Source organism: Bacillus rossius, chromosome 6 (genome assembly GCF_032445375.1).
Source record: "Bacillus rossius redtenbacheri isolate Brsri chromosome 6, Brsri_v3, whole genome shotgun sequence".
Taxonomy (NCBI): domain Eukaryota; kingdom Metazoa; phylum Arthropoda; class Insecta; order Phasmatodea; family Bacillidae; genus Bacillus; species Bacillus rossius.
The window spans coordinates 54,177,849-54,201,775 of NC_086334.1; the positions used below are offsets into that span (position 1 = coordinate 54,177,849).

General features: G+C 36.3%; 1 protein-coding gene across 2 annotated transcripts in view; it reads right to left on the reverse strand.

Annotated features, from left to right (window-relative positions):
• Positions 1–19,826, reverse strand: part of LOC134533200 (uncharacterized) — a 34,430-nt gene extending 14,604 nt beyond the window's left edge. The window contains exons 1-4 of one of the 2 annotated variants that reach the window (XM_063370579.1): positions 19,736–19,826; positions 17,746–17,968; positions 10,515–10,720; positions 1,267–1,402 (exon numbers count right to left, since the gene is read on the reverse strand). In XM_063370579.1, coding sequence (XP_063226649.1) covers positions 1,267–1,402; positions 10,515–10,720; positions 17,746–17,800 — 397 coding nt within the window. In that variant the 5' untranslated portion in view covers positions 17,801–17,968; positions 19,736–19,826. Of the gene's footprint in view, positions 1–1,266; positions 1,403–10,514; positions 10,721–17,745; positions 17,969–19,377 lie in introns of both variants that reach the window. The other variant, XM_063370578.1, reaches the window with a different exon arrangement.
• Positions 19,827–23,927: the final 4,101 nt, after the last annotated feature.

Below are 23,927 nucleotides of genomic sequence, written 5' to 3' on the forward strand. Positions count from 1 at the left end.
GTAGATTAAATTCCAGTAAAGTGAAGCACAATATCAAGATTTGTATTTTTAATGAATTTGTATTTAATGAATAGGATACGCCAGTAGGCGATGCAATGTTCTCGATCATTCATGCAGGTGTTTTTAAAACATAGACACGTAGAATGATAAATAACTAATATCATTTATAAGGCGTCATTCACATTGATACGGAAACGTTAGTATTCTACTTTTGAAAAGAATCACTACACTGAATGTCTACTGTGCTCACTTATACTTTGCCTGGCGAACATTCAGTGAAGTTGGCAGAAATCGAAAAAAAAGGACCGTTAAAAAAATTTTATGTGAAGGTTGGAGACCAAAACCCTTAACAATTATTATTTTAATATCAAATATAACACAATATTAGCTTACTATTGTTCTCAACAATAATTTCTCAGTTTCACAGTCTTGGCGCATGCAGACGGTCACAAAGGCCAATGAGGAAGTTAATTACAACAGAAGCCTCCAATGAAAACTAACATCCACACATGGATAGTTATAGCGATAAGCCTTTACGCTATACCACATATCAAGATAAAGTACGTGGATTTAAAAATATAATAAAAAATAAACGACAAAGTAATGACAGGACACTTAATATGATTGTACTTGAAGAAACAATGTTTAACGTGTTTAGAACATAAACAAACGTTGTTACCACCGCAGCCAAGTACTCGGCTTCTACTGGTCGCACGGAGCAACGTAAACGTGAGAGCTCAGAGTTGCCGAGCTGATCCGTACGGGTCCGTCTCCGTCTGCGCGCTGTTGTAGAAACCCGTGTCTCCGTCGATGTCACTGGGGTTGCTAAGTACCATGGAGTCGATGGCACCGGGGCTGCTAGCTACAATGGCCGCGGCACGAGCTGGAGAAGCGGGAGGGTGGGGCGGGGAGTGGAGGGCGTGTAGGGGGAGGGAGGGATGTAAAGGGGTGAGGGAGGGTTGAAAAGGGGGGAGGGAGGGGTGAAAAAAGGGGAGGGAGGGGTGGAAAGGAGGGAGGGAGGCGTGAAAAGGGGGTGGGTGGGTTGAAAAGGGGGAGGGAGGGGTTGGGAAGGGGTGGGAGGGGAGGCGAGGAAAGGGGAGTGGAAGGGATGGAAAGGGGGGAGGGAGGCGATGAAAGGGGGTTGGTGGGTTGGAAAGGGGGGAGGGAGGGGTTGGGAGGGGGTGGGAGGGGAGGCTTGGAAAGGGGGGAGGGAGGGGTGGAAAGGGTGGAGGGAGGGAGGGGAGGGGAGGGGAGGCGAGTACGTACCGACGACCGCCAGCTCGCCGCGCGCCGTGTCCGTGGAGAAGGAGGGCGCGTCAGCAGACACCTCGCAGGTGAACACCCCGGCCAGGTGCAGCGGGACGGCCCTCAGGGTCACCTGCCGGTCGCCGGACCTCCGCAGCTGCGACCACACGACAGCCATCCTCGTCGCAGTCACACGGCGGCCTTTCGCCGCCACTCCAGCAACACGAAACAAACCAGCTTCCGAGAACTACAATAAACATATTGCAACCCTGTACAACACATGGCTATGGTTAGTTTTGCATTTATGAAACTCGTTTTTTGTTATAATACTGAGTATTTCTTACGAACCCATGAGCATAGTTTTATATTTTTTATTGATGACTGACTAATGCTCGGCGTGCGTTGCAAAGCCTCATTCAATTTATTTTGTATTTTTTTTTTTAAATAGGTACACACATAATAACATCTCTATACATCTCTGTAATCCTCCATTTCTCTCTCTCTCTTACGATCTATAGGTATATCTCTCAATCTATATATATCTATCTACTTCGCTTTATCTCTCTATATATCTATCTTTATATATATATATTTCTTGTGTGCGTGTGTATGTCACTGAACTCCTCCTAGACGGCTGGACCGATTTTGATGAAATTTTGTGTGTGAGTGCACGGGGATTCGAGGATGGTTTAGATTCACAATTGGATATTTTATCTTGATTCTGAGTTAAGAAAAACTAAAAAAACACGCTTTATAAGCAAAAATTGCAACACATTATTAGAAGCCATTAAGTTTTGCTATTGTAAGGAACTAATTAGAGAGTAAGAAAAAAATAAAGATCCTGACAGTTTATAGTGTCGCCATATTTGTTTCAATTTTCAATACCCTTTTTGTATATTACAATTTAAATTGCAGAAAAAAATCATGTTTCATAGCCACACAAATAGTGAGTGTGTGTCATTTCTCTATAAAATTATTTGTGTAGTTTATTGATTCCATAACGAATTTTTTCAATCATTTTTAATAAAAATTATTCATTTTTTAAATAAAAAACTATTAAAATAAAACTATAAAAAAATTAAAAAAAACTCTATTAAAAATTATTTACTTTGGAAAAAATTATTCATTTTAAAAGTTATCAAGCAAAAAAATAATTTTTTATCAAATTTACACGTGAGTTTTATAACAACCAACCTAACCTAAAAATTATTTGGTAGCTTATTGACTTCATAACATATTTTTCAATTGTTTTTAATAAAAATTAGAATTTTATAACGTGAGTTTTATAACAACCAACCATTTTTCAATTGTTTTCAATAAAAATTAGAAAATGTTTAATTAACTAATTTTTCATTTATAAGTAGTTGTTAATTTTGGAATGATTTACATTTGATCCGGTAGACTGCGCTACCATCGCAGCATCAAATATTAAATATTATTCTATTTTAATTTCAGTTTGTCCCGACAGTTGGTGCTGCGATCAAATTGAGAAAAATATTTGAAATTTTGTGTTATTATTGTGTTCGTTTAAGTCGTGTGGTAATTAAAATATTAACTATGAATATAAATTGATGTTTGAAGAGTTTTGAAGTGTTCCTAAAAAACGATACTTTTTGCGAATTTAGGGTGGAATCGAAGTAAGTATATATTTTGTATAAATTTTTTATCAAATTTACACGTGAGTTTTATAACAACCAACCTAACCTAAAAATTTATTTGTGTAGCTCATTAATTTCATAATAAATTTTTAAATTGTTTTTATTATTCATGTTATAAATAAAAATAATTATTAAAAAATTAAAAAAATCTATTAAAAATTACATACTTTGAAAAAATTATTCATTTTCAAAATTTTTGACTTTATAACATATTTTCCAATTGTTTTTAATAAAAATTAGAAAATGTTTATTTAACTAATTTTTCATTTATAAGTAGTTGTTAATTTTGGAATGTTTTACATTCAATCCGGTAGACTGCGCTACCATCGCAGCATCAAATATTAAATATTATTCTATTTTATTTTCAGTTTGTTCCGACAGTTGGTGCTGCGATCAAATTGAGAAAAATATTTGAAATTTTGTGTTATTATTGTGTTCGTTTAAGTCGTGTGCTAATTAAAATATTAACTATGAATATAAATTGATGTTTGAAGAGTTTTGAAGTGTTCCTAAAAAACGATACTTTTTGCGAATTTAGGGTGGAATCGAAGTAAGTATATATTTTGTATAAATTTTTTATCAAATTTACACGTGAGTTTTATAACAACCAACCTAACCTAAAAATTATTTGGTAGCTTATTGACTTCATAACATATTTTTCGATTGTTTTTAATAAAAATTAGAATTTTATAACGTGAGTTTTATAACAACCAACCTAACCTAAAAATTTATTTGTGTAGCTCATTAATTTCGTAATAAATTTTTTAAATTGTTTTTTTATTCATGTTTTAAATAAAAATAATTATTAAAAAATTAGAAAAAAATTATATTAAAAATTATATACTTTAAATCGTTTTCGGTGATAATTAAAAATTTTATTTTCAATAAATAACTCATATTCGTTGTGGATTACTTGAGTTTATTTCGTATAAATTTGTTAACAACCAACCTAACCTAAAAATTATTTGTGTAGTTTATTGACTTCATAACATATTTTTTCTATTGTTTTTAATAAAAATTAGAATTTTATAATGTGAGTTTTATAACAACCAACCTAACCTAAAAATTTATTTGTGTAGCTCATTAATTTCATAATAAATTTTTTAAATTGTTTTTTTATTCGTGTTTTAAATAAAAAAAATTATTAAAAAATTAGAAAAAATTCTATTAAAAATTACATACTTTAAATCGTTTTCGGTGATAATGAAAATTTTTATTTTCAATAAATAACTCATATTCGTTGTGGATTACTTGAGTTTATTTCGTATAGGTAAATTTGTTAGTACAACCACCCTAATATAAAAATTATTTGTGTAGTTTATTGATTCCATAACGAATTTTTTCAATCATTTTTAATAAAAATTATTCATTTTTTAAATAAAAAAACTATTTAAAATAAAACTATAAAAAATTTTGAAAAAAATTCTATTAAAAATTATTTACTTCGGAAAAAATTATTCATTTTAAAAGTTATCAAGCAAAAAAATAAAATTACACGTTTTTTATCTAAAATTTGTTACAATAAATCTTTTTTGTTAATTAATTAAAATTTCATTCTCAATAAAAAAAACTCACATTCGTTGCGTATTATTTTACAGTATATTTTTTTTTTTTCAGAAAAATGCCACGTCTTCGAGGAAGAGCCAGAAATATTGGTCGACGTACTCCGAACGCGCAATTGGTCCATGATCGTCGAATAAATAGAACAGATGAAGAACACTCGGCGGATAATGCAAATCTGAGAGATCAAGTTGCATCTACACGTGCGAATGAAAATTCAGTACAACGCACTCGACGTCTTCGTGCTAATGCAGTAAGACAACGAGATGCACGTCAACAAGCGACGGATGCACATAGAGAACGTAACCAACGCCGGATGCAAAATGATCGAGCATTGACAAGAGCATCACTCAATCGCCTTGCGTTTGAATATGATCCTGAAATCAACTATTCGTCACATGCATTAATCTCGATTGGTAGTATGGACAAAAAGTGTCAACATTGTCATGCTTTCAAGTACAAAGGTGAATCAGCTGGTTTATGTTGCGCATCTGGAAAAATTTCACTGCCATCGCTAAATCCACCGCCGGAACCTTTAAAAACACTTTTAGCTGGCACGACATCTCAATCGAAAGTGTTTTTGCGAAAAATTCGTAAATTCAATTCATGCTTCCAAATGACATCATTTGGAGCAACAAAAATTGTTCATAATGAAGATGGTCGTAATTTCGAATCTACATTCAAAATTCAAGGTCAAGTGTACCACCAAATTGGTTCATTGCTCCCAATGCCTGATGCCGATCCAAAATTTTTACAAATTTATTTTATGGGCTATGAGGAGCAACAATCACACACACGCTGCGCTTACAACTATATAGAACAGATGGAGGAACGAGAAATTGTGGACATTTTGGAAACGTTTTTGCAAAACCATAACCAGTTGTTGCAATTGTTCAAGACTTTTTCTAGCAGACTGCAAAACGACAACTACGCCATTATTATTAAAGCAGACAAAGTGCCCTACGGAGAGCACGCAGGCACATATAATGTTCCAACTATTAATGAAGTTGCAGTTGTTATGGCTGGTGACCCATGTGAACGTCGGGACATTTGCATTCAACGCAGAGATAATACGATGCAAATAATTCAAGACAATCATCGTTCTTACAATGCATTGCAGTATCCGTTGATATTTTTGGAAGGAGAAGATGGATACCATTTAAGTATTAAACAAAGGAATCCAACTACAGGTACAACTTATAGACTATTTTACAGATTTTATTTTTCAAATAATTTCTGTATCTCTCATATATATATTTATTTGCAGCTGAAGAACTGATCAAGAAAGTTAGTGCTATAAACTTCTACGCATATCGATTGATGATTCGTGCTAATGAAGACAATACCATTCTCCGATGCAGACAGCTATTTCATCAGTATATTGCAATATGTACGTAAAAATCGAAAGTGAGAGATTACGATATATAAAATTTAATCAAACAAAACTTCGTGCTGAGGAGTACATTCATTTGCGTGACGCCGTTATTGGTAACGTAGATGCATCTAATGACATCAACAACATCGGTAGCGCATATATTCTCCCATCATCATACAATGGTAGTCCGCGTCATATGCAAGAGTATATTCAAGACGCCATGACTTACGTACGTGCATATGGCCGACCAGATCTTTTTATCACATTTACGTGTAATCCAAACTGGGATTAAATTCAAAGTTTGTTGTTGCCAGGTCAAACATCGATGCATCGCCATGATATCACTGCATGTGTTTTTAAACAAAAATTAAAATCTTTGATGAATTTGATTACACATCACTCGGTATTTGGTGAAACACATTGTTGGCTTTACTCTGTTGATTGGCAAAAACGAGGTTTACCTCATGCGCATATTTTGATTTGGTTGGTGGATAAAGTACGCCCAGAAGAAATCGACAAAATTATTTCAGCCGAAATTCCAGATCCGAATGTTGATCAAGAATTGTTTGACATTGTAACTACTAATATGATCCATGGTCCATGTGGTACTACTCTAAACATGATGTCACCATGTATGGACAATGGAAAATGTACGAAACGTTTTCCAAAACCATGCCAATCTGATACTATCACCAATATTGACGGTTATCCATCTTACCGGCGTAGAGACGTAGACAAGGCGGTCAATCATATGAATTGCGTCTTTCAAACGGTGTGACAGTAGATATTGATAATCGCTGGGTAGTTCCATAATCACCATTGCTTTGCAAAACCTATAAAGCGCACATAAACGTTGAACTATGCAGTTCAGTGAAATCTATAAAATACATTTGTAAGGATGTTCACAAGGGCAGTGATAAAGCTGTATTCGCTGTTCAAAATGTAAATGACAATGACGAAATTACACGTTATCAAATGGGTCGATACATAAGCAGTAACGAAGCTATTTCACGCATTTTTACGTTTCCTATACATGAAAGGGATCCTGCTGTTATACATTTGGCTGTGCATCTTGAAAACGGACAGCGTGTTTACTTTACAGAACAGACTGCACTACAACAAGCTTTAACGGCTCCAAAAACCACTCTTACTGAATTTTTCAACCTTTGTTGCCGACAAGATGTTGTTGGTCAATTCGCAAGGACATTAATGTATACTGATGTTCCTAAATTTTTTACGTGGAATAAACAATCAAAAAATTGGGAACCACGGAAACGAGGCATTCCAGTCCCAGGATTCACCGACATATTTATGAAAAATACTTTAGGTCGAATATATACAGTTCATCCTAAGCAACGCGAATGTTTTTTTTTTTTTGCGTTTGTTATTGGTTAACGTTCCTGGACCAACATCTTTCCGATATTTGCGAAAAGTCAATGGTACTTTATACGACACTTTCTTTGATGCGTGTCGTGAGTTACATTTATTGGAGGATGATAACCATTGGGATCTCACACTTGCAGATGCAGCACTGAGCTCATCTCCACAACAAATTCGTCAATTATTTTCAATAATATTGACAATGTGTTTTCCGTCTGAAGCATCTGCTTTGTGGGACAAATATAAAGACTCAATGAGTGAGAATATTTTACATCGGATTATAATTACTAATCAAAATCAAAATATTGAATTCTCCGCAGAAATATATAATGAGTCATTAATAATTATTGAGCATATTTGTATTCTTATTTCGAATATGCCGCTTATCCATTTCGGCATGCCAGCGCCGAACCGCCCAGCAGTAGATACCATCAACAGCGATATTCAACGGGAACATCACTTCGATAGAACTTCTTTGGCTACTTTTGTTGCCAATAATGAACAATTGCTCACTGCTGAGAAACGAAATGTATATGATCAAATTAATGTATCAATTGCAGCGCAACAAGGTGGATTCTTTTTTTTGGATGCACCAGGTGGTACTGGTAAAACATTCCTCATTTCATTGATACTTGCGCGCATCCGATCACAAAATAATATTGCATTGGCTATTGCTTCATCAGGAATCGCAGCAACGTTACTTGATGGTGGACGGACGGCGCATTCAGCGCTTAAATTACCTTTGAATGTTCACACAAATCCCGAAGCAATGTGTAACATAAAGAAGCATCAGGCATGGCTCAAGTTTTGAGAAAATGCAAAATTATTATCTGGGATGAATGTACCATGGCCCACAAGCATTCGCTTGAAGCTCTCGACAGGTCCCTGAAAGATATCAAGGATAATACTAGGCTTTTCGGTGGTGCTCTATTGTTGCTATCTGGTGATTTCAGACAAACATTACCAGTCATTCCACGCGCGACATATGCAGACGAAATAAACGCATGTTTAAAATAATCTTATCTATGGCGAAGTGTCAGAAAATTATGCCTTACTATTAATATGCGCGTTCAACTTCAAAATGATCCATTAGCGTCAAGATTCTCTGAATAATTGTTGGATATTGGCAATGGTAAAATTGAATTGTATGAAGATACACAATATATTCGACTTCCAGAGAATTTTTGCAACATGGTGGCTACCAAAGATGAGTTAATAAACAGTATCTTTCCAGATTTGAGAAATAATTGTACTAATCATGGATGGCTACGAGAGCGAGCAATTTTAGCTGCGAAAAATTTAGGTGTTGATGTCATCAATTTCAAAATACAGCAATTACTGCCTGGTAATGAAACTACATTTAAATCGATCGACACTGTTGTTGATCCTGATGAAGTTGTTAACTATCCTGTAGAATTTTTAATTCATTAGATTTACCTGGAATGCCACCACATAATTTGCGACTGAAGGTTGGTTCACCTATAATTTTGCTTCGAAATTTGAATGCTCCGAAATTATGTAATGGGACGCGATTAGTTATAAAAAAAATCATGGGCAACATTCTTGAAGCTACTATTTTGAGTGGAAAATGTCAAGGTGAGGTTTTACTTCTACCACGGATCCCAATGATTCCTTCAGATTCGCTTATACCATTCAAACGTTTACAATTTACAATCCGCTTGGCATATATTATGACTATAAATAAGCCACAAGGCCAAACCATGACAATTTGTGGCTTAGATTTAGAAAATCCGGGTTTTTCTCACGGTCAATTATATGTTGCGTGTTCCAGAGTTGGAAAACCATCGAATTTGTTTGTTTATACACCTCAAGGATTAACTAAAAATATTGTACATCCAATAGCATTAAGATAAATTAAGTTTTTGTAAATTAATAAATAAATGTTATAAAATAGTTTCATTATAAGATTGTTTACCTTTACTTAAAACAAGTTAAAGTTTGTATTTACGATGCTGTTATTGCCACACTCCGCGGATAATATCCCAACCTGTAATCAGTCATTTCATTCACTTAAAATTTTCGGTGACGCCTAGAAATATCCGTGTCAATAATCATAGACAGTGGCTGCTATTATCCAGTCTACAAATTTCATCCGTGGAGTGTGGTAATAGATGCATCTTTTTAGTTAACACAGCTTCTACATTTCACTTCACTCATACAGTATATGCATACTTACACACACAGTATATACTCACATGCTACCGATCGGTCGAATTTGTATAAGTGTACATGTAATGAAGTTAGATATTAAAATAACTCTTGAATAATAATTTTCATCAAAACAGTCCAGATTGTTACAGCTTATTGAAGAATGTTTGAAATTTTCGAATTAACGACGTGTGTACAGGACAACGTCTGTCGGGTCTGCTAGTAACTCTATATTTCCCTCTGTATATCTGTATATTTTTCCTTTCCTACCTAAATATTTTTGTACTAGCTAATAAACCAAGGCTTTGCAGGCACAATTTCTGAGTATTGCTAAAATCTAAAAAATGTTATTAATTACAATAATTTTCTGAATAAATATACAAAACAAATTGTCAGATTCATAAAATATTTATTTCATAACATAACTGTTTAAGAACGATATTTTTGGAGTGGTTATGCGTAGCCAATTTTTTTGTATAGATTAACTATCTGAATTTAAAACTTCTCTTCTAGAGTGTTCGAAGGTTAATTTTACCTTGATGAAATATCATACATATGTACCTCCTTTACTTTTTATGAGGCAGACAATTAAAAAAAAGTTAAACTCGCACCTAAATTATTTTTAACAAAGTTTATGCCATCGTTTACAATGAAACTTTCATTGACTATTTTATGGAAAAGATTATTAAAAATATTCAATAATTTGGAATTTATTTTATTTTATTATGATTATTGATGTGCGCAGTTGATACAGCAAAGCTATCCAGGGATCGGATTACAAATGACTAATTATTGGTAGAGACCGGAAAAATTCGCGGGTTTAATGACCTCCAGGATAGACTCCAATATCCTCTACACACTCTAGCAAATCCCAACTGTTGACTTGTGAGACGTCTCGACTGGGTGGCCTGTGATTCGACACTTCTACGAGTGAGGGTCTCTAATTGGCCCTCAGTCCTCGAGATTAACAGTGAACCATTGGCAGAAGCAGCACTAAGGTATAATTATTTGAATTTTAGCATAACACGAAATGAACCCGCGAGGTCTGGAATGATTGGAGGTGCAGGGACAACACCAAGCATGAATGCCCAGTTGGTGGTGTTACGGGCCGGCGCCCGGCGACTCACGTCGACCACGAGTCCCGGGAAGGGGAAGGCGCGCTTGGGCGGCCGGTCCGCGGGCACGAAGCGGTAGAACTCGAAGCTGCCGCGGTACCACTTGACGGAGTAGAGCGGCGCGCGCTGCAGGTCGTAGAGGCACAGCAGCGTGGCCGAGCTTCCCGCGGCCACCGCCGGCGGCAGCACCAGCTGCACGCTAGCCAGGCCCGCCGCACCTGCGCACCCGCCATCTTCACATCCTATCTCTGTGCCACGGAACAAGGAGGGAAACAAACAAGTGCGACTCTTACACTGGAAACTGAAACCATGTGTCGCTATCTGTTGGGTGGGCCTATAACTACCGGCAAATAAAAAATCGGAATAGAGGTTCTCATACAAAGTTTTTTTAGTTAAAATGTTTTTTTTTTTGGTTATATTAAGTTATCTCCTTGACGGCGCAAAACTAATTTAAGCGATGCGAAAAAACTTAATATGTACTGTTTTTTAATAAAACGTCATGTAATAAATAAAGGAGTAGGAGGTGCAAAAACTCATTGTATTACACACTACAAAATTAGTGGCTACCTAAATAGAGGGATTTTTCACTGGTTTGTTTGCCTGATAATAGCTTATACATTACTTCTCCTAATTAATTAATGTAGTTATGTAAGCAATATATTATGAAAACTACTATCTAGCGTACGGGCCCAGAACAACTTAAAAAAACTAGGTCTCAGTCTCGGTAATTAGAGTTTCTCTCCCATGCTCTCTGCGTGTGGCATCTGGCAGGAGCACTTCCGTGAATACTACAGAAGTCGCATGGAACACGACTCTGCCTATCTGTGGCGGATTTCGCGAACAAGAGTTCAAAAAACCAAAGGGAAACAATATGAGCAGTCAGTATTTTTTATACAATTTCTTGTCGAAAATCAGGTACAAAGCCGGGGTTTTGTAATTTTTTTCACGCCTTTTTCACTTTTATCGGAGTCGTTTCATTATATAGTTTCACCTTTCGTTCCGGCAACGAATTCTGACGGCGGGTGCGGAAACTAGTGTAATTCCCATCAAGAAATGTAGTGAAAAAAAAGATTGGCGTATATTAATCACGCTCGGCATTATTTTAAAAATTGTACGTTAAATTTCGTGCATTTGATCGTTACCGAGTTGAGGTGTTACACATCATTGGCGAATACTGAAAGACTATCAAATTATTTTTTTTAAAATTTAATTAATATTTTGAAATATTTATCCTAGTTAAGGACCGTCTACGATTTCGAAGTTCCACATGTGCCCGACGGATACTGATCCGGATTGGTCCGCGTTATCTTCTGAAGTCATTGGTGGTGTAGGTGATTGTCCGAATACATTGGTAAACTTGAACTTTTTGTCCCAATCTCTGTGTCCTTAGTTAGCATGGAAGAATAAGAACACTCACGGCATTTGCGGCTTCTGGTTCCCGTTTCATAAAGGTAAACATAAAATAACGGACGGAGTGGTAGGAAGACAAGAAGACCAAGATTACTGCTGTCTGTTGGCGTCTGGTGTTTTTCAAAAGCCGAAAACACGAATTAATTTTTGGCAGTGTGACTATAATTAACTTATTAACATTTAATAATTGTCCCTTGCCGAATAACTAAATATCATTACAACTACCACAACTTTCACAAGTTAAATAAACATTCAAAACTTAGCCGCGTGCTTATTTACAATTCACGAAAACAATGAACAAAAACGATTGAAAAACACTTATTTTGGCACCATGTATTTACTGCAATATGGAGAGTACTTTTGAAATCAGTAGATTCGGACATCAGACATCGCAATTGAAGGTATGGAAATTTTACGTGCGACAATGTGAGGGCATTCAGATTTGGACGGACGGCCCACAGGGTTGGACTGTTGTTGACGGGCCTTTAATGTAGACTCGCAATGATCCGTCATATCCGTTATTCACCCGTCCATCCGTCCGCCCGGCTACAAGCCAAGCGATTCACAATGACCCTCAAGTCCGTCGAAAACTTTTCCATTCTGATGCTGCCAACAGACTAGAAGGCTTTCGTAGTTATGAAGATTTCTCTTGTGTAGGTAGATTAGAGTGACGATCATGAAAGTTAATTACTTATAAATCATTAGATTATTTTGTTGTTATGATATTTATTAATTATATTTTTATTAGTTTAACCACACATAATTAATTTGGTACACTTATATGTCTCGGTAAATATTTATATCAAATAATAAAATATAAAATATATTAAAACGTATGTTAAAAAAATTAAATGGAAGCAGCTAAACAAGTATTTTAAGATAGTAAAGGGTTTGGAGGTTATAACTTTGTCCGTCCAACCGTAGAAAGTTGAAGCCTGGGAAGCTTTTGACGGAAATACGGACGGACGGACGTATGTACATACGTACGTTTGGTTGGAATTTTTCGGGCCTGACGGACGGATAAGACGGATCATTGCGAGTCCAGGATTAATGACACGACAAGAAATAAATGATTATCTTCCAAGCTGTCTTGTGCTGACATATTCTGGTATTAAAGAACAGGCTGGTCACTTTTCACCGCGACGGAAGGAGAGGAATAATTATATCTCGAGAGTTATTTCAGTCGATGCGAAAGTTACACTAGGAACCAAAGCTAGGTCACGTGATTTTTTGAGCCACAATATTAAGGTGTGACCGTTTTTGAAAATGGGTTTAAGAGGCTCTATTATGTTGCGTACTCCCGCAACGAGTGTTGTGAGAGAGGTAACGTAGGTGTTTGTTAACCTATACTTGTTATCAATATTAGGTTTTTCGTTTACTTTATTTATAGGTTGTTGAGTGTTTTAAGAGTTTGTATATTTCCGGATGAAATTAAATTATTAATAATATCTTTTACTTTCTACTTGTAAGGAATGCTTGCATTCTATATTAACCATTAATATAACTCGTTATATTTTTGTGGTACTCAAATATATAAAACGTGTGAAATACTTAATTAATGAATTATACACCCACTGCATAGTTAAAGTGTAAGAAACAGATAAATAATAAACATTTATTTATGTTTTAAAAACTTGTATTAAATATTATTTAAATATTAATGCTGTCATTCACTTAACGAAGCCTATAACTTAGAAATTTTTTTTGTAATTAGTTAAGTTTTATATCCTGGGACATAAGGCTCCTGATGGAAAAAACGGGACGAAACAAATAATTTAAAACAGCGATCAAATGAATGCGCTCCCGTAACAGTGTTCAGCATGGGAGTTTATGATCTATGTGCACTCGTATCATGTGTACCCTATGTAACGAACTTCGCATGATAAAATGCTACAAGCAAAATCACCCACTATCTGACCAAAAGTACACTTTATTTCTGAATTAGTGCGAAAGAAGTCATACGTAAGTTTTCCTTTGATTTTATACGTGCCTCAATATCTTTTTATTGATTATTTATGGGTTTATTTTTATAGGGTGTTAGTTTTTAATGATAATAATATTTATTTGACTAAATAGAAAAAAATACGCCACTATTCTCAAAGGGGTTTTACACACACTCTTTGACTGAATAACATTGAATGTTTGACTGAGAGTTGCTGTGGACTGGTATTTTAACATCACCCGTTTTGCAACTCCTCATCGAAAAACTAGGTGCTTGGATGAATGGATTATTGTTTAACGTGTCACCAATATTGATGCCCTAAGAGATGGACGAGAGCAGAGCTATAATAGTATTAAATACATATATAAACTAATACATTTTTGTCATAGTAAAAGGAAACTATCAACGACAGACTTCGTCTGAAACTACACTTAACTAACTATTTGTGAGTAATCAGTAAATAACATGAAAATCACTTTGAAAAATTAAAAAAAATAATTAAAAAACATCTTACTGTTTAGTTACAGGCCACATGAAAGCCTTACCAATATTCTCTGGAAACAAACAATATTTTCTCAATGTTACTCCGTAATTTTGTAAGATTAACAAACAAAAATTCAATAAATAATAATGCTCATTTACTGAACTGTTAATAAACTTTCATACACTACATTAGTAGGTACTAAAAACTGTAAACTCCTAAGTATAACAGAGTTTGTTTAGATAGATCGACATTTGTGCTGGTGTTAGTATGGACATTTATGACTACCTCTGAAGTTAACCTCGTTTAATTTATATAAAAAAAATTCTCTCTGACTCCTGTGGCGTTTAAGCAGACTGTTAATTATTTTACTGGTTATTACTAATACAACAACTTGACACACTTGAGTTAGAAAAAGTGCTAATAGAAAGGAAAAAAAAACGGAGTGTTTTCCAGCAAGGAAACCATTCTTATTGAGTGTGCAATCAACACAATAACATAAACTCGTGTGTTAAAAACAGCGTGGTTATCGGCTGTACGCAAAAAAACTGAATGGAACAAGCGAAAGCTAGACAGCATAATTTTGAGCTCAACGTAAGGTCAAATAAACACTTAGGCAGGTCACTAGCACAGATAACAATGGAAAAAAGTAATACACCGATTAGTTATAAATTACCACTTAAACCTTCATGAAAAAATTCGAACTAAACAACAGCAAATAGAACTTACAATAATATATATAAATTGCAGTGTAATTTGTTGGATATAGGGCAGTTTGAAAAATTTGCGTGGAAAAATATAATAATTTGAGTTCAGTGTTTGTATACGCTATGGAGCTAAAACCAAAAAGAAACCGTGAAATCATCACTAAATTTGACTTCAGAAAATAATATTAGAATATACCACGAGCAAATATATTTAGATACTTGATAAATTATCTCGGACTCGTGTTTTCCCGTTATTAAAGCTCCGGGATTACACAACATAAGGATTTTTTTTAGTAACATTTCAACCAAATGTCATTTGAATTTATTTGATCGATGCGAGAAAATATTCAGTACCTATACTTTTTTACTGCAATATTTTCACACAATAACTTTGGTTGAAACCCATTTACTTGAGTGAATTTCGCAGAAAGAGATGAAAATGTAAAATTTCACACAACTTTAATTTGAATAATGTGGCTACATAAATCTCTTGAAACAGTAATGTATGTTTTCACATGTAGCATTTAAAATACGACACTTGCAGTGGAAATACTTGTGTGCGGTTCACATTTCTGGTAGCGGGCAAAGCATCCAGCCATGAATAATAAGGATAATGAATGCTTGACTCTTATAATCTACCACAGACATATTTTGTCTTGATGCCAGACATCTTGGATAGGTGAACCAGAAGTATGCCCGAAACGTTAGACAGAATATCTCACATCCTTTTTACAATAACCTTTACCTAGGGGCCTTACTGCCAATCAGAACCAATCCCTCATGCGCTATTTACGAAAGCGAGCAAACATTTCAAAACATAAACAAGCTTGAAAGCTATTTTGAAATATTTTAAGATGCTTTAATTGACCATAATAATTAAAAAAAGAACATAAATGTACGAAAACAAACAAAAATAATTATAAAAGATCGTGGTTTAAGCTATGCTATGATGTAATCGACTATCATAGATGTGTATGCTGTTCTTAGTTGGAGTGTAACTAATCAGTATTGTTCCTTTATTACAAAATGCCACCGATACTAGGAATAAGTTATTTATTTACAAATGTGATACTTCCTTAAACGCCGTTGCATTATAAGTCGTTAATTTAATGCTTATTAAATTAATGTACGTATGGAATCATTCATATTTGACTTAACTACAATGAATTTATGCTTACCAAAAGCAAGAATAACACTTTCTGTGGTACAAAGATCCATTGAAAATATTTAAATACCTAAGTAGTTATTGTTAGTTATAAATTAATTTGTAATAATATTTTCCCCACTATTTAGCGTCTTGAAATGGTTCTTATATTAAAAAATTTAACTTACAGTACACGAAATATTCCAGAGCCTTAACTGTAAACGCTTAATGAGAAAAAAAAGGTTATCATTCGAAATGTTTAGTTTTTTAAACGAACCTATAAAATTGTTCTTATCTTTATTTAGTATAACATTTCTCATAACGTAATTTTTATGTTAACGTGGCCAGAAAAAATTATTGTTTGTGTTTGTAATATTTACATTTTGTCTATATTCTCACTTTCCCTTAATATAGTTTTGCATTTAAAATGTTCAAGGATAATTGGTTATCGAAATTTGTACACGAAACAGAGCTTTAATAATACAAATGATATCATATATAACAAAAAAAAATTGCTAGCATTATTAAAATTTTTCTATGGGAAGTAACCTCCAGAAAACTTTTACCAATTGCCAACTAAATATAAAAAGAAATTTTGAATTTTTTGTTTGTAATTGACGGCTACATTAAAAACAAATGAGATTAAAAAATTTATCCGCAAAAAAACCCTGATACAAGCGCAAATACAGTAAAAAAATATCAGAAGGAAGCGATACAAAAAAGGCAACAAACTCTCAATTTTGACTATTAATATTTACTATTATGTTTCACATGTTCCTTTTACTCACTGTTCTTAAAACATTATTGCTGTTGTGTTACCAAGTGTCTATTTTAAGGAGTTAGTATAAGGTGGTTATTTTAGCGTGAAAACAATGTACAAGAAGACTACTTGAAAAATTGTGAGCTATTAAATGAAATAAATGAAAAGTAAATTAGAAGTGCATTTCCCATATTAGTTCTGAAGAAAGAGATACCATTAACCATAAATACCATTATTCTGTTAAGGATAGGACGATGACAGGAAAAGTAGGAAACGAATGGGAGTGTTTCAAGTTTAATGTGCCCTCGAAAAAAAGTAAAATCGATTGGTTGTTCCAATCGAGCGGAAGAGAGATAGATTTTTGTTTCATCTGTTGTAGTTTGCGCAATTTTAAGTAAAAGATTCATGCTTTGCAATTTTGGTCAAATTTAAAATATTTTTATACTTAATTCTGCGTAAGGAATTGCCTTTAAAACGTGTAACACATTAAAATGAAGTAGCTATGCGTGTATTAACTCGCATTTCACGTGCAGAGAGACCATGAAGACGACGGGTTACCAGCAACCAGCATGGTAAAAGTCTGTAGAAATATAGTACGATCAAATTGCTGATTTATGGCAGTGGTCATAGTTTAAATCGTTAAGCTTAGCAGTTAATTACACAAATAGGGCCCAGTAAAACTGTATCAAAAGTAAGCACCAGTGAACTTTACATGCATATCACCACTTGTATTATAAATAATTTCATGCGTTATGCGTGGGAAAAAGAAAAATATGAAAATAATTAATGTCGTACTTACGTGCGAACAACAGGCAGAGCAATAAAAAGTGAGACAAGAAGCATGTGTTTGACATGTTTCATGTCCTGCTTGAAAAACATCTTGAATGTTTCTTTGCAGTGGGGTAGTTGTTTATGGAGTTCACTTTTCTCTTTCTCACATAAACTGATGTCTTACTTAACCATGACGTCAGCATCCAAGACATAGACTGTGAGAGAAAAATTCGAAGTTCGATCTGTTAAACCTGTAATCACAAGAACAATTAAACTACTTAAACAGCTCGTTCGGTATGGTTTATAGACAAATGTTTGTAATTAAGTTTCATTAACTCATACTGTGTTTTGCTATGGCAAATATATATGGAAACGCAGCTTGTTTTTATCCGTTACTTTGATTAGAACCATTTTTTTTGTGCAAACGTCTGCACCGAGATATTGGACAAGATATGTTATAAAAAAATGACAATACATTAAACAAAACAATCATTTATTCTTTTTACCACATCTCTACTGAGAGTAGCCTGTTAGAAATACCCACATGTAAAAATAAAGCGAGTTCGCCTTTTTAGCAAGGGCATCGAGATATTTAACAATTAATAAACTGTTACACAAAAATTTAACGTATAATTGTTTGAAATAATGCCGTGTGTATTCGACTACATTTATTGACGCGAATCACACGTAATTTCCACACCCGCCACAAGAATTCGCTGCCGGAGCAGCTATGTCGACTATCGAATCATAGATTTGCAGAGCGAAATATTAAACCGTGTAATGAAACGGCTCAGATAAAACCGAAAAAAAAAGACTTGAAAAAATACTAAAGCATGGTTTCTGATCAGATTTTTCAATAGGTAATTTTATTAAAATACTTGTCAAAATTCGTTAAACAGTTACTACTTTGAAGTTTCCCTTTTGCCTTGTGGATTTTGGTTCGCGACATCCAGCAAAGTTGGCAACACCGTGATCACACATTTCCGTTCCATTTGACGGAACGACTCCCGCCAAATGCCGCGTACCGTATGCTAAAGGTACGCGCGCACTAGGGCGTCGCGGCAATGACGGACGGACGGAAGGTCGGTACGGACGGAAATTGTTTCGGACGGTACAGTGTCGCCCGAGCCACTGCAATGGAAAGTGACGAAGAACTTGTAGTTGTTAGTACAATATTAATGGAAGTGGAAGAGAAACGTAAACGGCGAAGAAAGCGTAAATTCTGGATCCATAACATAAACATTCATGATGGAACCTATTTCTTCCCAGCAGTTATCTCGCCTAGTAATGTTAAAATATTGTGCATGCCGCATGTTATATAGCTCTTCATAATTTTCAACCAACATTATTAACTTTGAGACATCCATTTCGCACAATGTGTATAACAACTGAAACGGCGGTACCGGCCGCCCTGTCCTGTCCTGCATGTGCGACTGCTAAGAATTGCCGATGACTCATCGGGACGGACGGTACGGCACGCACCGCACTGTCTTTTAATTCCCTCTCGTGAACTTTCTGTCGGACGGCCGAAGCTACCGATCGTCCGTTCTCGGCCGTCCCGCCGTGGTGCGCGCACTTCTATTACTCTACACGTGATACATTTTTGTATTTTTCTGTGACGGCCATCTGTCCTTGCCGTGACGCCCTAGTGCGCGCGTACCTTCAGACGTAGCACGTAGTTCGGAAGCCACCCTGCTGGTCTCGACGCGCGCGGGAGGGGAAGCCTTCCTTTCACAGACGAAAGAGCCAAAACCTGAAGTTCCCCGAAGTTCATGCTTTTTTTTCCGTATCTTTTACGTAGCTATCCTAACCAAATCAACCGTCCACAATGTTTTAAAGTATTTATAATGTAGCTAACCTAACCAAATTGACCATTAGTATCCTTTTATCAACACCGCCATATTTATTTACAATGAACAAAAAAAAACCCGAAGATGCACGATCGATCGTTTGGCTCTCTCGTCTGTGAAAAGATGGATAGAAGGATTCCCCGCGCGGGAGCCGAGCGAAGCCCTCACCTGCGTGGATACCGTCCGCGCGCGCTGCTCCTCGCCCGCAGCTGGACGGCGCGACGGGCTGTCAATGAGGCGTCCGGACCTCCCCTCCCTGCACCACCCCTCCCTGCACCACCCCTCCCTGCACCATCCCCTGGCCGGCTCCAGCACGCGCCCGCGAACAGAAATACACACCTGCTCCGGCCAGAAGAATGGGGCGTTCAGCTCCGCCAACAGCCCGCCTGATTTACGAGTCCATAGAGTCGGTGCAGCCATAGAGCACACCGTGCCGACCACGGAGGCGAGAAGCGAGGGTGTTGGCGTGTACTATCTTTGCCTCGTCAACACCTGGATTCAAAAAATGAGATTGACCTCTCATATCCCTTTTCCGTATGCACGGCAAAACAAGTTTTTTTTGTTATAATGAGTTTTAACGCTAATTTCTTGCATTTGTGTTTCGTCTAGCAATATTCCACTACCTGATGGCTTCTTACGATTATCCCCAGATTCTTTTCAAACTATTAAACCGAAATTATACAGCTACGATTTGTTTTGCTATCCCATTGCTAAGCAGTTGACTTCAACTTCAGAACAGACACCCTAATACATCCATGGTGCCAACACATATGTCCCTTTGTAGGATACGTACTCTACTGCTACTGCCCTAACAAAAGGATCCTCCTACATAAAGGCTGCGTTAATTGAGAAACCAGCCGTGATAGGATGTCCAAATCAACTCGAAGTTAACACAAACCGGTGTCAAAAAAAAAAAAAAAAAACTACTTTCAGCTCGTGTTTACAGATTCTTCCCGACGTATTTCCCCGTTGTTGTTATCACTGGGTTAGCAGGTGATAACGGAAATAACATAGAGAGGGTCGCTGTAACTAGAAACACATTTATTCATAATTAATCAATTAACAATAGTAACGAGTGACAATGAAAAATACTTCATTGAAAGCGTTTATCTGGATATATTGGTCATTACTCGGTGATGAAACTATAACAATTAAACTGATACTACTGATTTGCCCTTCACAAAATTTATTCATAGGGAAATTGGATTTTCATCCGAGCGAGGGATACGTGAAAAGATAAACATAAACGATACAAGCCATATATATATTATATTTATCTTAATTTCCATGTCCTCAATTACAAATTGGGAACAATAATAAAATATAAATATAAATACCCAATTGACAATTAAATACTCGCTACGTGTGAAAAATTGGTAATATTAGCTAATCATTCATCATTTGGCTTTCCCAGATATAGCTCTGACATATTTTAGCCCTAACAAATATCCTTGGTGCTTTGTCTCTATAAGGGTTTTATCCCATCTCTCTACAATATGTTAGTAACGTGTAAGAGGCGATTTCATAAAAGACTGCACTTCTACATTATGCAGAGATTTATAATTTAATTATTTTATTATAGAATTATTGCACCTATTAAAACGAAATTTTATTTTAGTAAACAAGAAGGTTACATGCATATATAGTTAACGCATCAGACACGAGACTTTTTAAAATTCTGTATAAAACTGCTTTAAATTATTAAAACTTAAGGTTTAACATCTCAATTAAAATGTTATGAAAAATTTCGAAACTACGTACAGACAACAACAGTAGCTAAATAAAACTTTTGACAAAATTTCATTCCAATCTGCAGCAAAAAATTTAACTAACGCTCACTCTTAAAGGCTAAAAACTAGCTGTTGGGCAAAATTCGTTATATATACGCACCAGGTTAGTGGGTTCGAATAAAAAATATATATTTTTAACAATTATGTCTTTTACTGTATTTTACTGGTTATTATGACAAACGTGTCTTTAGTCAGTGTTCGGCAGTTAAGCTACACGTGGTAACTTTCCTGTAGTTGGGTCGCGATGCTGGCGAGCTGCTACTCGCTGTAGTAGTCGCTCTTCAGGCGGCCCCGGGTTGCTAGACGGTCCCTTGTCACCAGGTACAAGGTACCAAGTACACACAGTACGCGCAGGCACTCGCTTCTGCAACCTACACACCACCTCTTGGGTTCTTAAAGTATTCCTACCTTCACCGACGACTCCACTCGCGTTGTGTATGTGCACTGTCTCTGTATAAGGGCGCGTGTCTTACGTAGCTTAACTTATTGTAAACAGACTATATGCACTTACGAGAAACTATGTCGGACATTGTGTTTCATTAATTCCCCGCCATACTGACTTCAATTCAGCAAGGTGTTTTTTTTCCGTGACGTAACGTACGGAAGGACTGGTAACCACGTAATAAAGTAACGAAGTCCAATCAGCGAAAGGCCGCCCATCTCTACAGCCAACCACCGACCAGCTCAACGACTCCAGCCACAGACGCCACCTGAAATATGTCACCAACGTAAACACGGCGACGACACGCAACTTCCCCAGAAAAAAAAGGCAAAGTCCAAACTCGACTCAGAATATTTTCACCTGAGCCGGCAGCCCGACGTAATGACTTGGATTTTGAAGTGCCCGCCGCGGGACTGCTGATTTCCCCCTCTTCTAGGTCCGATTTTCCTTCCTTACCCCTCCTGAGTTGGACCTGTCCACGCTGCGCATGCGCCGACCTCATGTCGAGGCTATTGCAGCGATGCACCTCTGAAATATTCTATCCCCTCAAGTTCCAAGATGTGACTTAGCGTTCCGTCGCCGTACCAGACGTGCGTCGTCCCAGCGGCGATCCGGCAGCGAGACGGCGTCTATGAGTCGGGGCGCCTGCGGGCGTAGAGGCGATACTCGGTGAGACGGGCAGCGGCGGACTCCACCTGTCACTCGCTCTGGAGGGGCTTGTGTACCCGTACAGCAGAAAACCTTCTAGAACAGTCTTCTAGGTAGTCGCAGCAATGGCAGCCTTCCAGCATGATGTCATCTCCGGATGTTAACAATAGGAGGATTTCTGACGTGACAACGTCCAATAAATCGATGAACGCCGGCTGCACGCACGAAAAAGTGTCCCGTTACGCATATTGTTCCGTTACGCTGTGTCCCGTTACGCTCATTGTACGCTTGCGCCGCATCTATCTCTCTTCCACTCGATTGGAACAACCATCGGTTTGACCTTTTTCGAGGCACATTAAAATTGAAACACTCCCATTCGTTTCCTACTTTTCCTATCATCGTCCTATCCTTAACAGAATAACACAGATTGGAAGAAGTTAAATAGCAAACATGTATAAAAGTTATACTTAAAATAATCTCTTCGTTAAAGTTATAAACATATTTGAATTAATGAGTACAAATAAAAGTAAATTTATCAATTAAATTGTATTTTTAATTTCACTCCTTCTTTGTATGCATAGAAAATAGTGATAATTCAATAAAAATGATTCAAAATTTAATTAATAAAAGTATGCAATCATTTCATCAATGTTTTGTTATGACGTTGTCACGTTAAACTATCGTCCGTAAACCGACTTTACACTGCTTTCCTGGAAGACAGACTGCTCTTTAAGCGCGCAATCATTGCGGGTTGCATACCCCGCAGGAGTCGAGTACAAATTCTCACTACATAATAACACAGGTAAACCAAGGGAGGGGGCGTGCACATAGGGTACAATACAGTACTAAATTTTACGTGAAGAAGGTAATCAATTCATAGTTATAAATACACATAAATAAACGTGGACAGCAGTTGGATGGTTCATCCACCGACTACCGTCACATTTCTTCTAAAGGAAGCACTACAAGCTGCTAAAAAGTTAAAGGATGCAAGTATGGACGCCGGTGACTCGTCTTTTCACGAAAGGCTTTATCGGCGATTCTGTGAGGATCGTTGAAACTAATGTAAGGTCAACAAAATGTCTGACATCCTTTAATATGCACTGTATAGCATCATTTAGGCTGAAGGGTTCTATTAGCAGGTTTCAAGAAACAGATGTGGTTAATTTTTTCTACATTGGTGATGGTGAAGTCCAAGCCAAAGTACGAGAAAGATATTTGACACGTGTTTTATATGATGAGGGTTTGTAGGAATCTTTTCTGGTAATGAAATGCTAAATTTAGAGGAAATAATTAGTTTTAAAGAATTTAAATTAAAAAAAATTGGTTGTCTGCAAAGACGGTTTACGGACGATTGTTTAACGTGACAACGTCATATCAAAACATTTATGAAATGATTGCATACTTTTATGAATAAAATGGAATCATTTTTATTGAATTATCACTATTTTGTATGGATACGAAGAAGGAGTGAAATGAA